The following is a 17,187-nucleotide window of genomic DNA, read 5'->3' on the forward strand; positions in this document are numbered from 1 at the left end:
GTAGTGGTGATGGACAGGAAACATTTTAACTTTTCATCTTACTAGCACCCTGATTATAACTATGACTTACACAATCATTAAATAAGTATTAAGACTCATGCATTAAATTTAACTCCAAGTGTAATATACATTGGTTCTAAATAAATAACAAAGTGAAGTGAAATCATCATAATGATAGGCTGATAAGAAGTGGAGTTCAAACTGCCTTTCCACTTAATGTTATTGAGTTCCCATAGGTACTGTATTACTTCCCTTTGTTTACCTGGTGCTCTAGGTGACTTTTTTATCTCAACCTTTAATAAGTTTCATTTAACCAAAGCTGTTTGTGTCTTCCACCAGAAGCTAATGTTTAGTGTTGTGACTTTTGTGTCCCTGTTTCAAGTGTCATCTTACATACTGGTATATGAACAACTCAATACTTTTTAATTCTGGAAGGAAATCACTGAGAAAACAAAGGAATTATTAAAAATTGTACAGTAATTTGCTTATCTGGAAGGGAATGTCGTAGGAATTAATGGAGGGTATATAAAATTAAAACACAGTCAAAAGTTTTGGAACATGAACACCATTTTAATATTGTCTGTAAACCACTCAAATGGAGCAAGAGTATAATTTTGCTGTGAGTATATTAGAGCAGACAGACATTTGTTACAGACTTCACTTGCCAGCTTTATATATCTGTAAGTGCTGTTGCCATGAAACAGTTGCCTGAAACACAGAATATAACAAATCTTCATCTTAAAAAATTCTTTGTACATAATTAATTTATTATAAACATTTAACACAATGATTGTTTCATGAGTCAGCACTTACATTCATAACAAAAGCAGATGTCTCATCACACACTTCAAAGTTATGGAAAGCTTTCAGTTCCATATGCGCGTAATGAACTTGAAAATCTTAGTTAAATATGCATCCAAATACATTCTTTCTGTAGCCAACATACATTTATTATTAAACCCCAACACAAACTTTTATCAAGCAGATTTGCCAGGCAGGAACCAATATTCTTCCATCTACATTATTCCTGAGTACATTATTGCAGGGACTGCCATGTTTGCATTGATTAATAGCAATCCAGTGACTCTGCTTCTAAATTTCTATCCAACCCTGAGGGGAAGAATTTGAAAACTTTGAGAATTATTTATTTGTTATAATGTATATTATTGCTATTGTTCACACTTATCTAATTTACATTTTTTAAAAGATGGAAAAACTTAGGCATCTTAATCCAGCATTAAATGAAAAAGGCCTCAGTTGAGTTTTCATAACCCATTGAAATATAATGTGATTGGAGCCCTAAAAGTGTGATTAGAATCTTGTACTATTGTCTCAACATGGTTTAACACTTTGGATGAGTGTAATCACCAATATACTACCACACTACATAACAGAAGGTACCTAATACATGTAAGAAATCAAACTACTGAACTGAATTGCTTCAGAGTGGGCAGAACTTACCAAACCCAGGAGAGAATGCCAAGCATAATCTTTGTGGTTATCCATTTCTGATAATGTGCAATTAAGCAAAAGACAAAAGTTAATTGTTACCTATACTTATCAAATTATTAATATATTTTACCATATCTAGTTTTGTGTCTGTTGTGTTTAAAACCAAATCGTGTGCTTAAACTTTATGGATAGCAAAATATTTTGAAAAGTAGCATGAAGTTGTTGCATGCAATGCTATACAACTGTCAGAGTACTTACATACTGAAAAATCAAACATTAGTTTCCCTTAAGCCAAATACAACTTGATTGTGTTGCCATTTCTGGACTGAAGTGTAATCTGAGTTTATATAACCCAGTGTTCTTACTGTACATATATTGATCACAGATTCATTAGATTCATGGATCTTTTGCCATAACTCTTGCAAAAATAATAAAAAGAAAAAATTATGCTGTGGTGAAAGGAGTTGTAATTGATGTATGCACTACAGTGATCTGATGTAGCTGTAAGAGGTGCATAATATTCTTATTTTCTGCGATGTGTGCAGATATGTTATAGAATGATAGGTCGTTTCACTTATTAGATTTAATTTTTAAGTCCCTGAAACTATATTTTAAGTAAAATATTTGCAGTCATAAAAGAGCAAGGTATTTGGAAATGTAACAGGATTGACCTTAGTCTTAGGAGTGAAAACATGACAGTCTTTTATCATATTACATTATTATATTTATTATTGCACATAAATTTAATTTAATTATTTATATGTATGTGAGATATTGTTGTGTGTGCTGTTATTCATTTCACTACCGGCTTTTGTTGCAAAATTAAAATTTAATCCTGTGGTACAAATAAAGCTTTTAAGAAAATCTTCACAATGGAAACACTTGTTGCCCTCCAGTTCCTTTTAAGTGCTTCACTATATTGATAATTGCATTCTGAGTATTGTAATATTTTTTTAACTCCTTTGATGATATAACTTCTTAATTTCAGGCAACGAGAGTGAAGTTCACAAAAATAATAAAAATGGTAATTTTTGGCTCATCAGTGGCCCAAGTAGCATCTAAGCATTAATTTCTGCCAAACAGTAATACACAGTAAAATGGTTGAAGTCTTCTTGTTATATACAGTAGAAATGATTCAGTTTTTTTATTATTATTTTGCTGGAGGGATCACTTGTATCCCACAACATAGCATTTTCTCAGAACTAAAAACTGACAATTTACTGTGTAATTATCTGTGATCCTTAACATCTGCTTTGTCGTCTTATTCTTCTCCAGTTCTTGCTTCTCCCTGCCACTTTATCCTCTTTTTCCATTTGCCTTTCATTCATTTAACCATCATAGTCATCTATTTCATAGCTCCTGCTGTTACTTCTAATGCCACCACTGATACCTTTTTATTTTTATTCCCTTTTCCATCTCATTATTTTTTTACACAATTGTAATATCCTCTGTAGTTACATTTTTCTTGGATCATCTGCCCTTTCACAGAGACACCATATATAATTTAATTATTATTCTAGTGTGACTTCTACACCCAGGGACTGGAGAATACCAGTGTTGCCACTAACATGAAAATTCTGTTCTAATGATTCTGTCGTAATCATGCTAAATATATACAAAAAAACTGCCTACAAGTGATAAAAACATGGGATAGTGCATTATCTATCCAGCCTATATTTGATTTAAGCATACTTTTCTCATCCAGCTCATCTTTGAAACATAGAAACAAGGCACTCAATACAAACAACTGTTGAAGCAAGCTATTCACCATGCAGCTGCATTTCCTCTGCCTTTCCAAACATTCTACAATTTTGCTGCTAGAGAATCTGTTATACATTGCTTGCGCTAATGCATGCAGCTATGTAAAACAATTACTAGATTTACTTCCTGACAATTATTTGTCTTTGTTGATGACATCTTGATTCTTTCCACATCCCTGAAACCTCCTTCAGTACAATCTGCTTAACACAGTGAATGCATCAGTCAGTGAACTATGCTTTTACTTTGTAACTTCTTTTGCATTATTGTGCTGTATTATTGCCTTTGTCAATTTGGAGCCCGTTTTGTCACATTTTTCTTATTCTGCCAAGCAAAAAAAGACTTTCTCATAAATATATATTCTGTGTCTTATGCTGGTGACTGCAATCTTCTCTTGCTGTTTCCATTTTTCTTGATGTTTTATCATTTACTCTTGATTATTTTGTTTAATGTAAAATTGTTGTCACACTTACATACAAAAATAACAACTGTTAATGTCAAGTGCAGCTATTCTCCTCAACAAATACCAGGAAATTTGTGAAAAGTTAAGAATATTGTTTTGGAGAAACAACTTCACTGGAGAGGTTAAGTGAAGCATACAGAATCAACAAAAATAAGTCAAAAATCCTTACTTCCGAATATTTTAGGAAGAATGTCTTATAACTGTATAAAGCTGTGACATGTAGCATGTACATGATGATGAACTATTCCCAGTAATTTTTGGGTGGTGCAAATTCTCTTTGTCTGTAATGCTGTAATCCACTACAATTAAATTTTCTTTGGTTCAAATATTTTAATTTTCTCATAAAAAAAATGATACTTTGAATTACAAATAAGTGTTCTGTGTCTAACAATCCGTGTATGGTTGTGCACTGAGTTTTAGTTCTCCCATTCAAACTAATTATAAACATACTTCACAACAAGGAATCCCTACAAATATAAGGACTTTATTGGTGTAAATTGAAAGATGTCTGATCCACTATTAGGTAAAATAATGACAGTAGTTACAAAACAACATTACCAAAGACAGGAAAGTTTATTACATGTGGAAAATAAGGACTGATGTTCAACACCATTCACCAAAGTGAGGAAGCTGAATATGATGTAACTGTAACAAATTCATTGTCGTTAAGTATACATTAAATTCAAGAAAAAAAAATGGTTTCTCTTCCATTACAAATAGTGGTATTGAGTCTTATGTCACTAACATTATCACATAGGTTAGTTTGATGCTCTGGGAGTATTAGGCACCTGCATCAACAGGACTTATGCTTGTCAAGCATTGCACTAAATTCTAAAATATTATCCATCTTGAAATTTCTAAAAAGTGAAATATTTATCACACCTTGCACAGTTCCCATGGCTTTGTTGTTTGTTGTAATTAGGTAACAAATTTAACTGAATTTATTTGACACAGTACAAACCTTACTTGCATTATACTTGCATTATAAATTGAATGAATAATAAATAAAATAAAACAATGGTCCCAGGAAGTAGAAAAAAGAACCTGTAATCAAATCATCATGTAATTAACAAAACAAACACATATTTTTGCCATAAATAGCAGGGCTATGACTGAAAAAGAGTGTAAGATGGAAGACCTGTTGTAAGAAGAAGGATAGGGTAGGTTTCAGCTTCTGATTCTATGGGTTTCCTCTTTTCCAGTTGTTGGGAATATTGGAAGATACTTTTCAGGGAATTATCAAAAACATAGAGTACTTATGAGAAAGTTCTACAGTTGCAAAATGTGATTCATTTCTGTCTGAGTTTGCAAGAAAAATTTAAGTTGTCCAGAAAACTCAGATTATAATGTTTCAAACAACATCCAGCACCTGCAAGGATATTGCAACTCGAAACAAAAAGAGGAAAACAAATGTATTTTTACTGTTATAGCAGTAATATATTAAATCATAATTTTGGAGAGAGCTGAATTACAAATGATAACTGTTCCTGGCATAATAAAACAAATCATTGATCAACTATGCCACAAAAGCTTTTAGAAACTGATATCAGTTGTTTCTCCAGAAGATCTCTGAGTCATATTTTCTACCAGAAAACTAACAACAATTAAAATGCACCAGAAAAATAAAACTGACTTAATCTGTTACAAAACTCAAAATCTGGAAAATCAGCATAGAAATAAGGAATTAATGATGCAAAACCTAGTGTAATGCAAAAATAGAATTCAGATTTGTTTACAAGTAATTGAAATAAAGTCTAACAAAAGTAAAGTAAACACACTTTCCGCATTTTGGTTACATATTAGTGAAGCAAAAAATGACTGAGTGGTAGAATATTGCTAACATAGCACAAGAGCAAAGTGCTCATCTGTAGGATTGCATTAGAAAAGATACGCATACTAACAAGATGATATTTCTGCAATCAAGGCGAAACCGTTCTCCGAGAGATAAAGCATTTTTTTTTTTTTTTTTTTTTTTTTTTTTTTTTTTTTTTTTTTTTTTATGTGCATGTTGTATGTATCTTTAAGTCCAAACTGGAATTGTTTGATGATATTCACAGAATATAAATTGTATTCTTTGAAATTGTGAACGGGTAGATCACAAAGTGAAAATAAAATATTCATATAAATTATGATATGTACCAAAATGTTTCTAGGCAACTGCAGAAAAACAACTTCTCAAGGTAGAAATGTGATTAGGGGCAGAGAACTTGAAAATAACATGTAACATAATAAGTAAAGAACAGGGGTACAAACTAGAAATGAAATATAAACACTATGATTTCAGAACAGAGAATATGAAGTTAAGCTGAGAAACATTTGAGTTCTTGTGAGTCATAGGGCTATAGGAGACTGATAATTATTGTGATTAAAAACAAACACTATTATTCACACTGTGAGAATTGTTATAATGTTTATTTATTTTTTATGCTAATATTGTATTAATTTTGTGACTTTAAGAACAGTTTTTGATAGAAATTTAAGTACGTAGGAACATATATGTCACTGCTGACAAATATTGCAGGCTCTCTTGTACCTCATGTCAAACGACAGTCTCATTTTGTATGACCTTCTGATAATCCTTTTTAAGGTATTGTGGAATTTGAATAATTGATGTAGAACACTTCTCACTGTTATTCAAGGAAGTCATAATGTTACTATATTCTATAAATAGAGTTGGATCAAACAATCTGTTCAGTGACCCTAATTAATTAGGGGTCACTTTACATTTATCATTCAAAGGCAATTACAGCTCCCTTGCAGTACAAATTATAAGCTTTACTTTGTGAAACATTCTAGAAATTCAGTTCTATTTTAATACTTTTTTCCACTACAGTCTTGTTTTTTGTCTACCTGTAGTTCTGTCTTTATAAAACAAATATATGGCATATGGTGCAAGATAAGATGAAGACAGTCAATGGTTGGTAAAATTTTATTGCCACCTTGAGAATATTGGGTAAAATTGCTTATGAATTTTCAAAAATAAATGCTATGATTTCAGAACAGAGAATATGAATTACTGGCTGTCAGCACAAAACAGAATTAAGTTTGACTGATTATTTGTAGAGTAACTTTGTAAGCAAAGGGTGAACATTCTTACTTTGACGATGCACTGCCTCACACTGCAGTATCAGAATTACAGAATAGGCAACTTCCAGAAGAACACTGTCATATGGCCAAGTAAATATTACGGTTAAAAAGAAAAAAAGACTCTAAGCACTCCAAAGTGTTGAGAAAGCTCCAGGTAGTTCTGTAGTCCATTTACCATACAGAAATGATAACTTCAGTGATGATAATGACTTTGCTGACTTAAGATAAATCAGCAAGAAGCTTGAGAAAAATTTGAATTACTTATTGCACATATTCATTCATTTATGTTGCATTACAAGGGGAATTATCACATTTACTCACAAGCAGTGGCATAGTAATTTGAAAGGGAGATTTTTCTCCCAAGTTTTAATGAATTATTTTCTTTTATGGTCTCTTCATAGCAATAGTCTATCTAACACATGGTAAATGTTAACAAAACCTTGAAATAGTAATTGCAATGAATAAATATAATGTAATAATCATGGTGACACTGTACATCAAAAATAAATATTTTTTATATGATGAGGTAAAAGAAGCAAAAAGTATGAGAGATAACTTTATGGGGGTTTCCACATTTATGTAACTCTTTTATATGGAAAGGTCTTTGGCAAGGTAAATAGAACTATGCTGTGCAAAGTAATGTAGAGGAGAGGAATATCACAATTACTGATAGCAAATGTAAGGGCACTCTACACTGGAACAATTACAGTAGGCCCCACCTGAAAAGAAACAGAGAATGCTCCTCAAAGAGCACTTCATCAGATAAATACATTGGGTCACAAATTTGATTATAAGATGTTGATTTCAAAACCATGGAGTGGGTTTTATTAAAAATCCCCCATCTAAGACTAAAATAATGTTTGCCATCTGCTCATTTGAACAGGGAAATATTTTAAGGTATTTGGATGTGGCACAATACACCATTAAAAAAAAAAAGATGTAGAAAATAGTATATACAAATTTAGATCAATATGTGACACTGTACAAAGAATTCTGCAGTCAAATTGACTAAAAAAAATGTGCTTCCATCTGCAGTTATTTGAATGAAATCAGTGATGCAATACAACCCAGAAGCAAAAGAGATATAGGTTGACAAAATCCTGACAGAGACTAGAACAGGCAATCTTGACTAACTCATGATTGGTGGAAGACGATGAGTTTTTACCTTTCTTCTCAACCTACAATGCAGTACCCATATACAAAACATTGTGTATGAGCTATAATTAAAAGTTTCTTAATGAAAAATTAGACTAGTATTCTCTTGTGTTTTCTTCTTGATTATTAAAATTTATGTAGACTATGTGCTGGAAGTATGCTTATTCAGTTTATGTAACTGCTGTTTTGAAATTAATTATTGCATCATTATTGTCAACAGATTGCTTTAAAATTTGAATTTCTGTTGGTTGATACTCAGTGCAGGCATTTTTCTTTTTCACTGATTAAAATATTAGTTCTTTTCTTTGTGTTTTTTATTAATATGGATGTATGTTGGATGTAAAAATAAAAATTATTTGAGAGAGTGAATACATATATCAACCCTTAAACACATGGTACCATTCAAGAAAAAGTATACCTTCACCTGAAAACTGTTTATGTCCTCCTCTGTGGTCACTGTGTGGAATATATAAAACAAAGACACTAACAATGTAGTGGTACGAAAGAAAGTAGTTGTGTTGTTCACACACAGATTTAAACTGTTCCTTGTAAATCATGTGATAAATAATGTAAAACACTTCCTTTTCCCCCATAGTTATTATAAATCAAAGAGTTTAAATTAAATATAAGAAAGTACTTCATTAATTATTTGTGTTGTGTTCTTTCATATTAATTATTGCTGTAACATGTATTAGAGATAGTTACTCTGGTACTCCAAATGATATCACATGACCGTCACTAAAATGGGAATTTGATTCTCATTTACACAAAGATGCAGTCTTGTAGTGCCCACAGAGCAGCAAATTACATTCAGACAGTGGAAGAAATCTTGGCCAATTTGTAACTTACTCTTTATCAACAACAACATTAAAATCTTTATGAAGTACATATGTTTTGCAGTTTTTACAATAGGCATTATTTAAAAAGTTTTTTGTTTGTGATTTCTTGGCTGCTGCCAGAGAAACGCTTTCAGTCTGTTCTTTTCAGCTACAATTTACAAAAAAGTTCTTGAATGAAGTAGTAAAAAGTACACCAAAACTGTATTGATTTCATAAATTGAAATACATAAATAAAATCCCAAAAACTCTTTCATAATCTAAAGCTTCTGATTAAACTTTGTTTTGGCCCTTGTCCTTTGGTTTTGAGACTCATGTGATAAATTCATATATAATTTCATTGAGACACAAAAGTAAACAATACATTTTTTTTGCTTTTGTAAGTAAGAAGTATAGACAACAATATAACAAGGATTGTATGTACATATATTTATAAATTTATAAAGGTATTGTTTTCAGATAGACACATTTCTCAATGTTAACATTTACAAACAATATATTTCACTATTTTTGTATTTCAATATACAAACTGATTTATCTTAATGGTATTTTCTGTACATTTATTTATAATAATTAATCTATTTTGTACAAAACTGACTAGGGTGTTTTTGAACTCAGAAATGCTGGATCAACTGAAGCTACTTTAGCTGTTAAAAATGCATGCATACAAAAGAGCAGGCTCTGAAGATTTGATGTTTCTAATTCCTGCAACAAAAACCAAAAACATAGCTTTAACTTCTTTAAACAAAATATATAAAGCATATGGTATGTATTCTGAAATTATATTTAATAATGAGCAAGACAAATAGCGAGAATAAAAAAAAACTTAATGTACATAAAATTAAGTACTGTAGTACAACATACAATGCTACAAAATCTTTCTCCAAAGTTTCCCATAACACTTAACATCCTTAAAATAGATAATTATACTGCCATTTCTACTACCATGCATGTATGTTCTTTAATGATTTATTAATTTGTTCACATTTATATAAAATAAGCTGTGCACTGAGCAGAGCCTTCATGCCACCACCTCTCCCACTTTTTTGTTTATTTTAATGATTAGCAGGATCGTACACACAGTATCTTTTTACATTCTCCTACTTTTGTAAATGATCAGGGGATACAAAATGATATCACTAGGTGTGTGACAATGATATCACTACGTGTGTGACAATGAATTATAAAAATTATTTAGAAAGATGTTGATCTTCTAAGTAACACAGACGTTTTCTCATGTCTCCTTCATGTTAATGTTTCTGAACTAAGACTGAATAAATGACCCAATTTTTACAGATAGGGTATGTAAATTTGTCATAAAATCCATTGTTAATATATCTAGTGTAATTCCAGTTCATTATTTCAACATATCTACCATTTTACATGGCAATATGTAAAATAAAGGAAAGAGAACCACTTGCCTATACTAGATCAGTCCATGGATCACAGAAACACATAACAGAAAACAGCATTCACATTAACTTTTAAGCAATAGCTCTTTTGATACTGCAAGTATTCGCATTCACACACCAAACCACACAGACTTGGTGTGTGTTTTGAAGGCAGGTACTGTAGAAGATAAGGAAGTATAGAAACATTAAGGGATAAAGAATGGACAGGAGTTGCAGATAAGTAAAGAGAGACAATATGAATATGTGAATGTTTGCTTGTGCTAGAGAAAGAGCTGTTGTTCAAAAGCTAGTGTGAATGATGTTTTCTGTTATGTGTTTATGTACTCCACACATCGATCTATTATATATGCATGATTGCTTTTCCCTTATTTTACTTATTGCTCTGTCCAGGAGTTTCCATTGTTATTTTACATGAAAACACCATACTGACAAAATGCCTGTGTAATATGGTTGTCATTAAAATGTGAAAAGAGACCACTCACCAAAAAGCAGAAGCACTGAGGTGCTGACAGGCACACACAGAAAAGGAAACCTGCTTGCTTTCAGAGTAATCCTATCTTGAGCTATAGTACAAATACATGCCACAAATCACACACACACACACACACACACACACACACACACACACACACACACGGAAACACCTGTGCCTGTACATGGCACTGGCTGGATGCACAATGCCAGTGCTGCATTTTGGCAGGTGGACTATGTTAGGGTGGTGATTGTGTTGAGTGGATGGGTAAAAGGAGAGAGAGGCAAGAATAGGAGTTGAGGGCAGATGGTTAGTGTCTTTGATGGAGGCGGCTGTTTTCCTGTCCAGGAATGCAGGAGGGAGGAGGGGCAGGTGCATAGGCAAGGCAAGTGATGCATGGGTATCTGAGCCAATTGGGAGCAGCTCACACTGAAGGTGACATGTGGATATGTGTTGGGAGGGATGATAGGATGGAAGAAGGGGATGCTGTTGGGTGAAGGGTGTAGGGACAGCGGTTTACTGGATATTGAGGCCAGAACAGTTATGTAACCCACTGTCCCCATAAGCTCAATCCAACAGTTTTCCCTAACCCCAAACTATCACCCCTCCCATCTCACATCCCTGTGTCACCTTCAATATGTGCTGCTCCCCACCATCTCTGACATCTGTGCATCACATGCCTATCCCATGCACCTGCCACCCGTTCCTCCTGCTTTCCTAACTGGCAAACTAGCTGCCTCCCTCTGAGCTGCTGGGCACCCACCCCACTTCCTCTTCCTGCCTCCCACCTTTCCTTTCCCCTGCCCACCTGACATAACTCCACCTCAATCTAGCGTTCCTGCAATGTAGTATTGGGGTTGTGTATCCAGCTGGCATCGTGCGTGCGTGTGTGTGTGTGTGTGTGTGTGTGTGTGTGTGTGTGTGTGTGTGTGTGTGTGCAAGCATGTGCGTGTGCATGCGTGTGCATATTTATGTGTTCTCTAGTTCAAGAAAGGATTACTTTGAAAGTTAGCAAGTTTCCTTTTTTGTTTGTCTGCCTGTCGACAGCTCAATGCTTCTGCTTTTCCTGTGTGTGGTCTCCTCTACTCCCAGAGTATTTACATTCTACTGGAACTTTACTACACAATTATGTCACTGTAATAAATTCTGAGTGTGAGCTAAGGATTTTAAAAATTTACCTTGAAGTCTCAATGCAAAATTTACTAGTAAATCAACTTGATGCCTTAAAACAGCAACTTCATGTAGTGGCCAACAACATTCTTACAGACATTGTACCTATGAAGTATGTTCTGGTACATACTCTACATCCCACCTGGTGTCTTTTCAATTTCTTGCGCAGTGAGAAGCAACTCTGAGACATTTCTCTTTCCTTAGCAGACATGGACATGTTTCACATCTCAATTAAAACTGTCATAGAATGGAAATGGTATGTTTCCAGACATGGATTCCTATTCAAAATAATATGTACTTGCTCCCCCTGCAAGGTCTAGAAGTTTTTAACATGAATTTCTGAACATGCTCATAAATTGTTGTTTATAGATCAATTAAGATAAACAAAGAGTGCTTTATGTCTCGAGAGCAATGAACACAGTTACTAGTGGCTCTGTAAACTTTCCTGGCATAGTAAGCAATGATATTCATACTAGGTCTCCAGCTGAAACATAACATCATCTTGAGAAAATATATCTGGGCGGTCCCTGTCGCCACCATCTTCAGGTGAGTACGCTGTTGCACTAACCTGCTGGAACTGAAATCAAACTGCAGTGGCAGCTCCTTTATACACTGCCTGTATGTCTACTGTGCATGTGCGAATGTAACTGCTCTCTAGTGCAAAGTAAGGCAGTGCATTGGAGGTGAAAACTTGCAGAAACATTTCAACGAGTTTTCACCACAAGTGCTCTGCCGTACTTTGCACTAGAGGGCAGTAATGTTCATGCATCCATGGTGGACCTACAGGTGGTGTATAAAGGAGCCGATATTGTGGTTAGATCTCAATTCTGGTGAGTTAGTGTGATGACTTGCGCATCTGAAGATGGCAACCAGGTGGACCGCTGAAATATTGTGTCAAGATGACATTATGTTCCGGCTGGAGGCCCAATATGAATATGAACATGATTGCTCAATTTTAGGTATTCGAGCTCTTTAACTGCACCCAGTATCTGTATAGTCTAACAGTTTATTTTGTTTATTATTAAAATTAAGTTCATCAGATACTTTGTGGTCACTATTTAACAATTTTTCTCTGAAATTCTATGGGATCTTCCAATTACCAAACTGATAAATTACCACTGAAGGCATAACAATGAAAAAAAGATGAGTGGCATGAGTTTGCAGAAGAGGCAACATAAAGTATACACACAGGAATGTGATTTCTTTTTTGATTTCCTTATAGCTTGCTGACAAGCAAAATGCTGGAGGTAAATCAATCCAAATAAAATATTTAGTAAGGAATTGTTGCTAAGATGATTACTAGAATCTGAGGACATAGAATTAACATTCTTTAAGTTACAATAGATAGACTTTGCTTTGTCAGTATAATGGGATACAGTAGCAACTCTGAAAAGAGAGATAGACTGACTGAAATGAAGTGAGGTAAAATGAAAAAAAGGAAATTTACTCCTAGAATGTGACAGAGTAACGAGCACACATGAAATAGCACCTTAGGGAATGCATCGAGTTTCAAACAGAATAAGGCATTACAAGCAACTGTAGTTTCACGTGTGAACTTCTTGCACAGAAATGTAGACAAGAAAACTGAGAAGGATGGATAACATAAGGTGACACAAGGAGGACAACACATAGCTAGAAATTTCCAGAAAAAATAAAAAAAGATGTATAACATGCCTCTGAGCAAATATTAAAATGGAAAGAACCCCACTTTTAACATTAAGTTATTTCACATGTTTAATACACATACTTCTAGACCAAAGAGTTCTGGAAATAAGCAAATTTTATTTTAATGTGTATGCGTACCATGGAGAAAATGCTTAAAGATAGCTTTCTTGTACTCTGGAAAAATGTAAATCATGATAATAGCCATAAATGATTTAGTTTATAGCTACAGGTTTTCCTGTGTCAACTTCACTAGTGAGCTGCTGTAATACTTATGGAATTGAATTCACACTTGATAAAGCAGCTTTTAAATAACCAATGCATCCATCAAGATTTAGATATTCTCTTGTTTCCCAAAACTACTTCAGGCACATGCTAGGATGGTTCTTTCGAAAAGGCTACAGCTTATTTCCTGTTCTGCTCTTGACAAATCTGCTAACAACTGCTCCATCAACAGAATGTTAAACCTCAAGCTTCCTTCCTTTTTCTTTCTTTCTCTGTTCTCCCTTCATCTTTTAACTCTTAACATCATGGAGCTTACAGCATAATGTTTTCCAAAATGTTGCAGTGCTAGCAGTTATATGAATCTCACATGTCAGGATTGTTCTGTGGTAGTTAATCATAAATCAGTGATGACAGATCAGATGAAAATTCAAATAAATGTACAGTGGACAGTGTCAAACTGAGGAACTATAATGTGAGAGGGGCTTTTCTACAAATTAAAACCAGTAAACCAAGTAGCACAAACAGAAGTGTTGAAAACAATTCAGCAGACAATGAACATGACTGCTATAGATTGGAACAAAGGAAGAGAAAGAATTCATTGTATGAAAAATAAGAAAAAAATGGAGGTAGAAATAACTGTGTACAATTTGTGTTAAAAACAAATGTACATGCACCAGAAAGAAAAACTGCTTCTTAAGAGGAACATGTGTACATAGCTGACAAATATATGAATGGAGAAAGTACACAACAAATCTTGTACTTTCAGAATGTAATGTAAATTCTTTCTACAATTGGAAAGTTAAGTATAAAGTAGGAAGAGCTCAAGTGCCAATGTGCAGATAAAAATGGGAACTAAAAATCACATAAAATCCTAAATCAAGCAAGATAATCACATCCACTGAGAAACTGAGAGTTACAGTTGGTGTAATACCCAGGATTGCATTCCTGTGTGTTATTAAAGATCTGGAGCTGATTTTGAGCTATAAATCAGAACTGGAACCTGAAAAAAAGCAATAAGCTTTTGATGCACAAAAAATGAGAGAAGGAAGTGAAATATAAAAAGGTACAAAGAAAAGATCCCAACAAGATACAAAAATTATACACTTAAGAGAGCTAATATGAGGAGCATAAAATGAATGAAGGCACATTATGGACCAAGTGAACAGTGAGAATTTGTGGATATTTATTTGCACATTTTTATCATTATTTAATACTGACTTTTAGTATGAATGAATCAGCACTAATAAATTTATTACAGCAGATATCCAGATGGTTGATTTGTTATTGAAGGTAGTTGCAGGGTACTTGGGTAATTTCTTTTATTATTTCTGCTATTTTATTCTACCATAACAACAGTCACTCCAAAATTGTAAATTGGATGTTTGTCCAGCAACGCGTATTTCACTCTCATTTTCTTAATTCATTTGAATTTCTTCTATATGTCCTAACGATGACTGTCTTGCCACACTCAACATTTTTTGGGAAATACTGCCTTCTTATGTTTTCTCATCTTTTGTTTATGTATTTAATATGTTTTCTTGTCCTTTATTTAATATGTTCCATGTTCCATTGTTTTATGTATTTTTCAGTTATGCTTCCTTGCATTATTTTTTGTTTAATCGGAATTGTGAGATTTTTTAATATGATGTAGAACTCATCATTCACTTGTACATTTTTGCCTCCAGTTCAATATTAACATTCTATCCTTTGAATATTTACTATTATACTCATTATTACTTCTGTCTCTTTAATAGAAACTTCCATATTCTCTAGTTCAGGATTTGTTTTCCTTCCTTTTCATGTTTTCTTTCCAGATGCCTGTGAAAAGTAATACACACCACCTCATATCTGCATGCAATGACTTTCCACCCACTGCACCGACATAGTGCTCTTCTGAGGACTCTGATACATGACGCATATGCTATCTCTGACACAAATAGTCTAACACAGGAGTATGCTGTGTGCCTATCCATTAAGATTTCATGAATTTTGAGAAGATTTGGTGTTAAGAGTGTGTTCTGCCCATCTGCCAAGAGTAGGGCACAACTCAGCACTGTCAGTGATGATTTGGGACTTAAGAAGCGTGGCATGTACAATAATCTGTGTCATTGTCAGAAGGCTTCCATTGTCTGATTGATTCACTCAGTTCACAACGTGCATGGAGCATTGCCATCTCATAAGGCTACAAGAGCCTGAAAAAATTGTGGCAGCAGAACATTATTTAAACAAAGGACACTTGATGAAATTTAATGAGGCCCTGCTAGTTGCCAGCATACATATCTTCAAGGACAATATTTGTAAGGAGGCAATTGAAGTGAAGTTGGCAGAAAACTTTGTTTAATAGAAGCAAGAGTTTTCCTCTTAGCAGGATGTGCAACCCTGTATTATTCCATGTTAAAACACATTGTTCATTCGTGCAGCCCGCCTGGAGTGTTTAAAAATAGTTTTTGAGTGTGACACATTCTTGGCACCAGTGTTCTACAAAGTGTGGCGCCACGTGCACTGTTTAGGGGGCAGCAATTGTGGTGGGCAGCCCATGAGCTGCATATGTTATGGAGCCCTACATAGGATGTTGGTTTCCTGTCTTGGTATCAATTTTCAGCATGAGCCAGCAGCAGCATTTCTCCTAAAGAGGGTGAACAGATGGGTTGCTGAAATATTGAGTCTTTTTGATTTTGGGATCCAGCAGCAAACTCAAGGAGACTACCAAGAATAATTACCTTGGGAATGCCTATGCAATCACCACTAAAGTGCACTGTTTAAGAGAAATGTAGACATGTTTGATGAAGAACTTGAGGAAGGAATGCATTGAAAGTCATTGTATAAAGATGACAGACACTGTCTCATACAACATACTACCCTGATTATCACCCAGAATGAATTATAAAACTCTCCTGTAGTTAATATAAAGGATAAATTTCCTTTCCATTCTACTTACCACCCTTCTCAAGCTCATATTCCACAGTCGTATCCTATCTAAACAAAATCACTGTATTCACATGGCAACCTAGCTCCTGATGCCTCACTCTGTGGTTTATAGCCATATGGAAAACCCTGCTACATGATCTGACAATTATGTACACCAACCACCCACCTCCTCTTCCAGCCCTGATCCTGTAGGAGTTCACTGTACCATAACAGCCCATAAACTATGTGAAATATAATATTTATAGAGGAGATGAGAAGTTGCCTTTCTTAGATGTGTTGGTTGAATAGAAGGGAAAAGAGTTACAACAGGTATGAAAGTGCAAGGCGATCAGACACCAGTATGAAAGTTCACAATATAGCTAAAATTAAGGAAAGCCTGTTGAAATGGGTTCCATATTCCACACAAAATATGGTTTAAGAATAAGTATTACAGAAGGAGATTATAGTATTAAAAGACTTAAAAGAATTTTCATATCAGTGACATAAGATTATATGACTGAGGCAGTGGAGATGTCAGAAGCACGTTAGTGGAGGCAAAAAAGGCGTTTTTTCCATTTTTTTCATAGC

The 17,187-nt window shown here is 34.1% G+C and overlaps 1 protein-coding gene across 2 annotated transcripts in view; it reads right to left on the bottom strand.

The window, feature by feature from the left end:
* Positions 1–664: 664 nt before the first annotated feature.
* LOC124790549 (gamma-1-syntrophin) overlaps positions 665–17,187 on the bottom strand; it is a 780,608-nt gene continuing 764,085 nt past the window's right edge. The window contains exon 10 of one of the 2 annotated variants that reach the window (XM_047257794.1): positions 665–1,110. In XM_047257794.1, coding sequence (XP_047113750.1) covers positions 1,093–1,110 — 18 coding nt within the window. In that variant the 3' untranslated portion in view covers positions 665–1,092. Of the gene's footprint in view, positions 1,111–9,279; positions 9,457–17,187 lie in introns of those variants that run through there. The other variant, XM_047257793.1, reaches the window with a different exon arrangement.

Source organism: Schistocerca piceifrons, chromosome 1 (assembly GCF_021461385.2).
Source record: "Schistocerca piceifrons isolate TAMUIC-IGC-003096 chromosome 1, iqSchPice1.1, whole genome shotgun sequence".
Lineage (NCBI taxonomy): Eukaryota > Metazoa > Arthropoda > Insecta > Orthoptera > Acrididae > Schistocerca > Schistocerca piceifrons.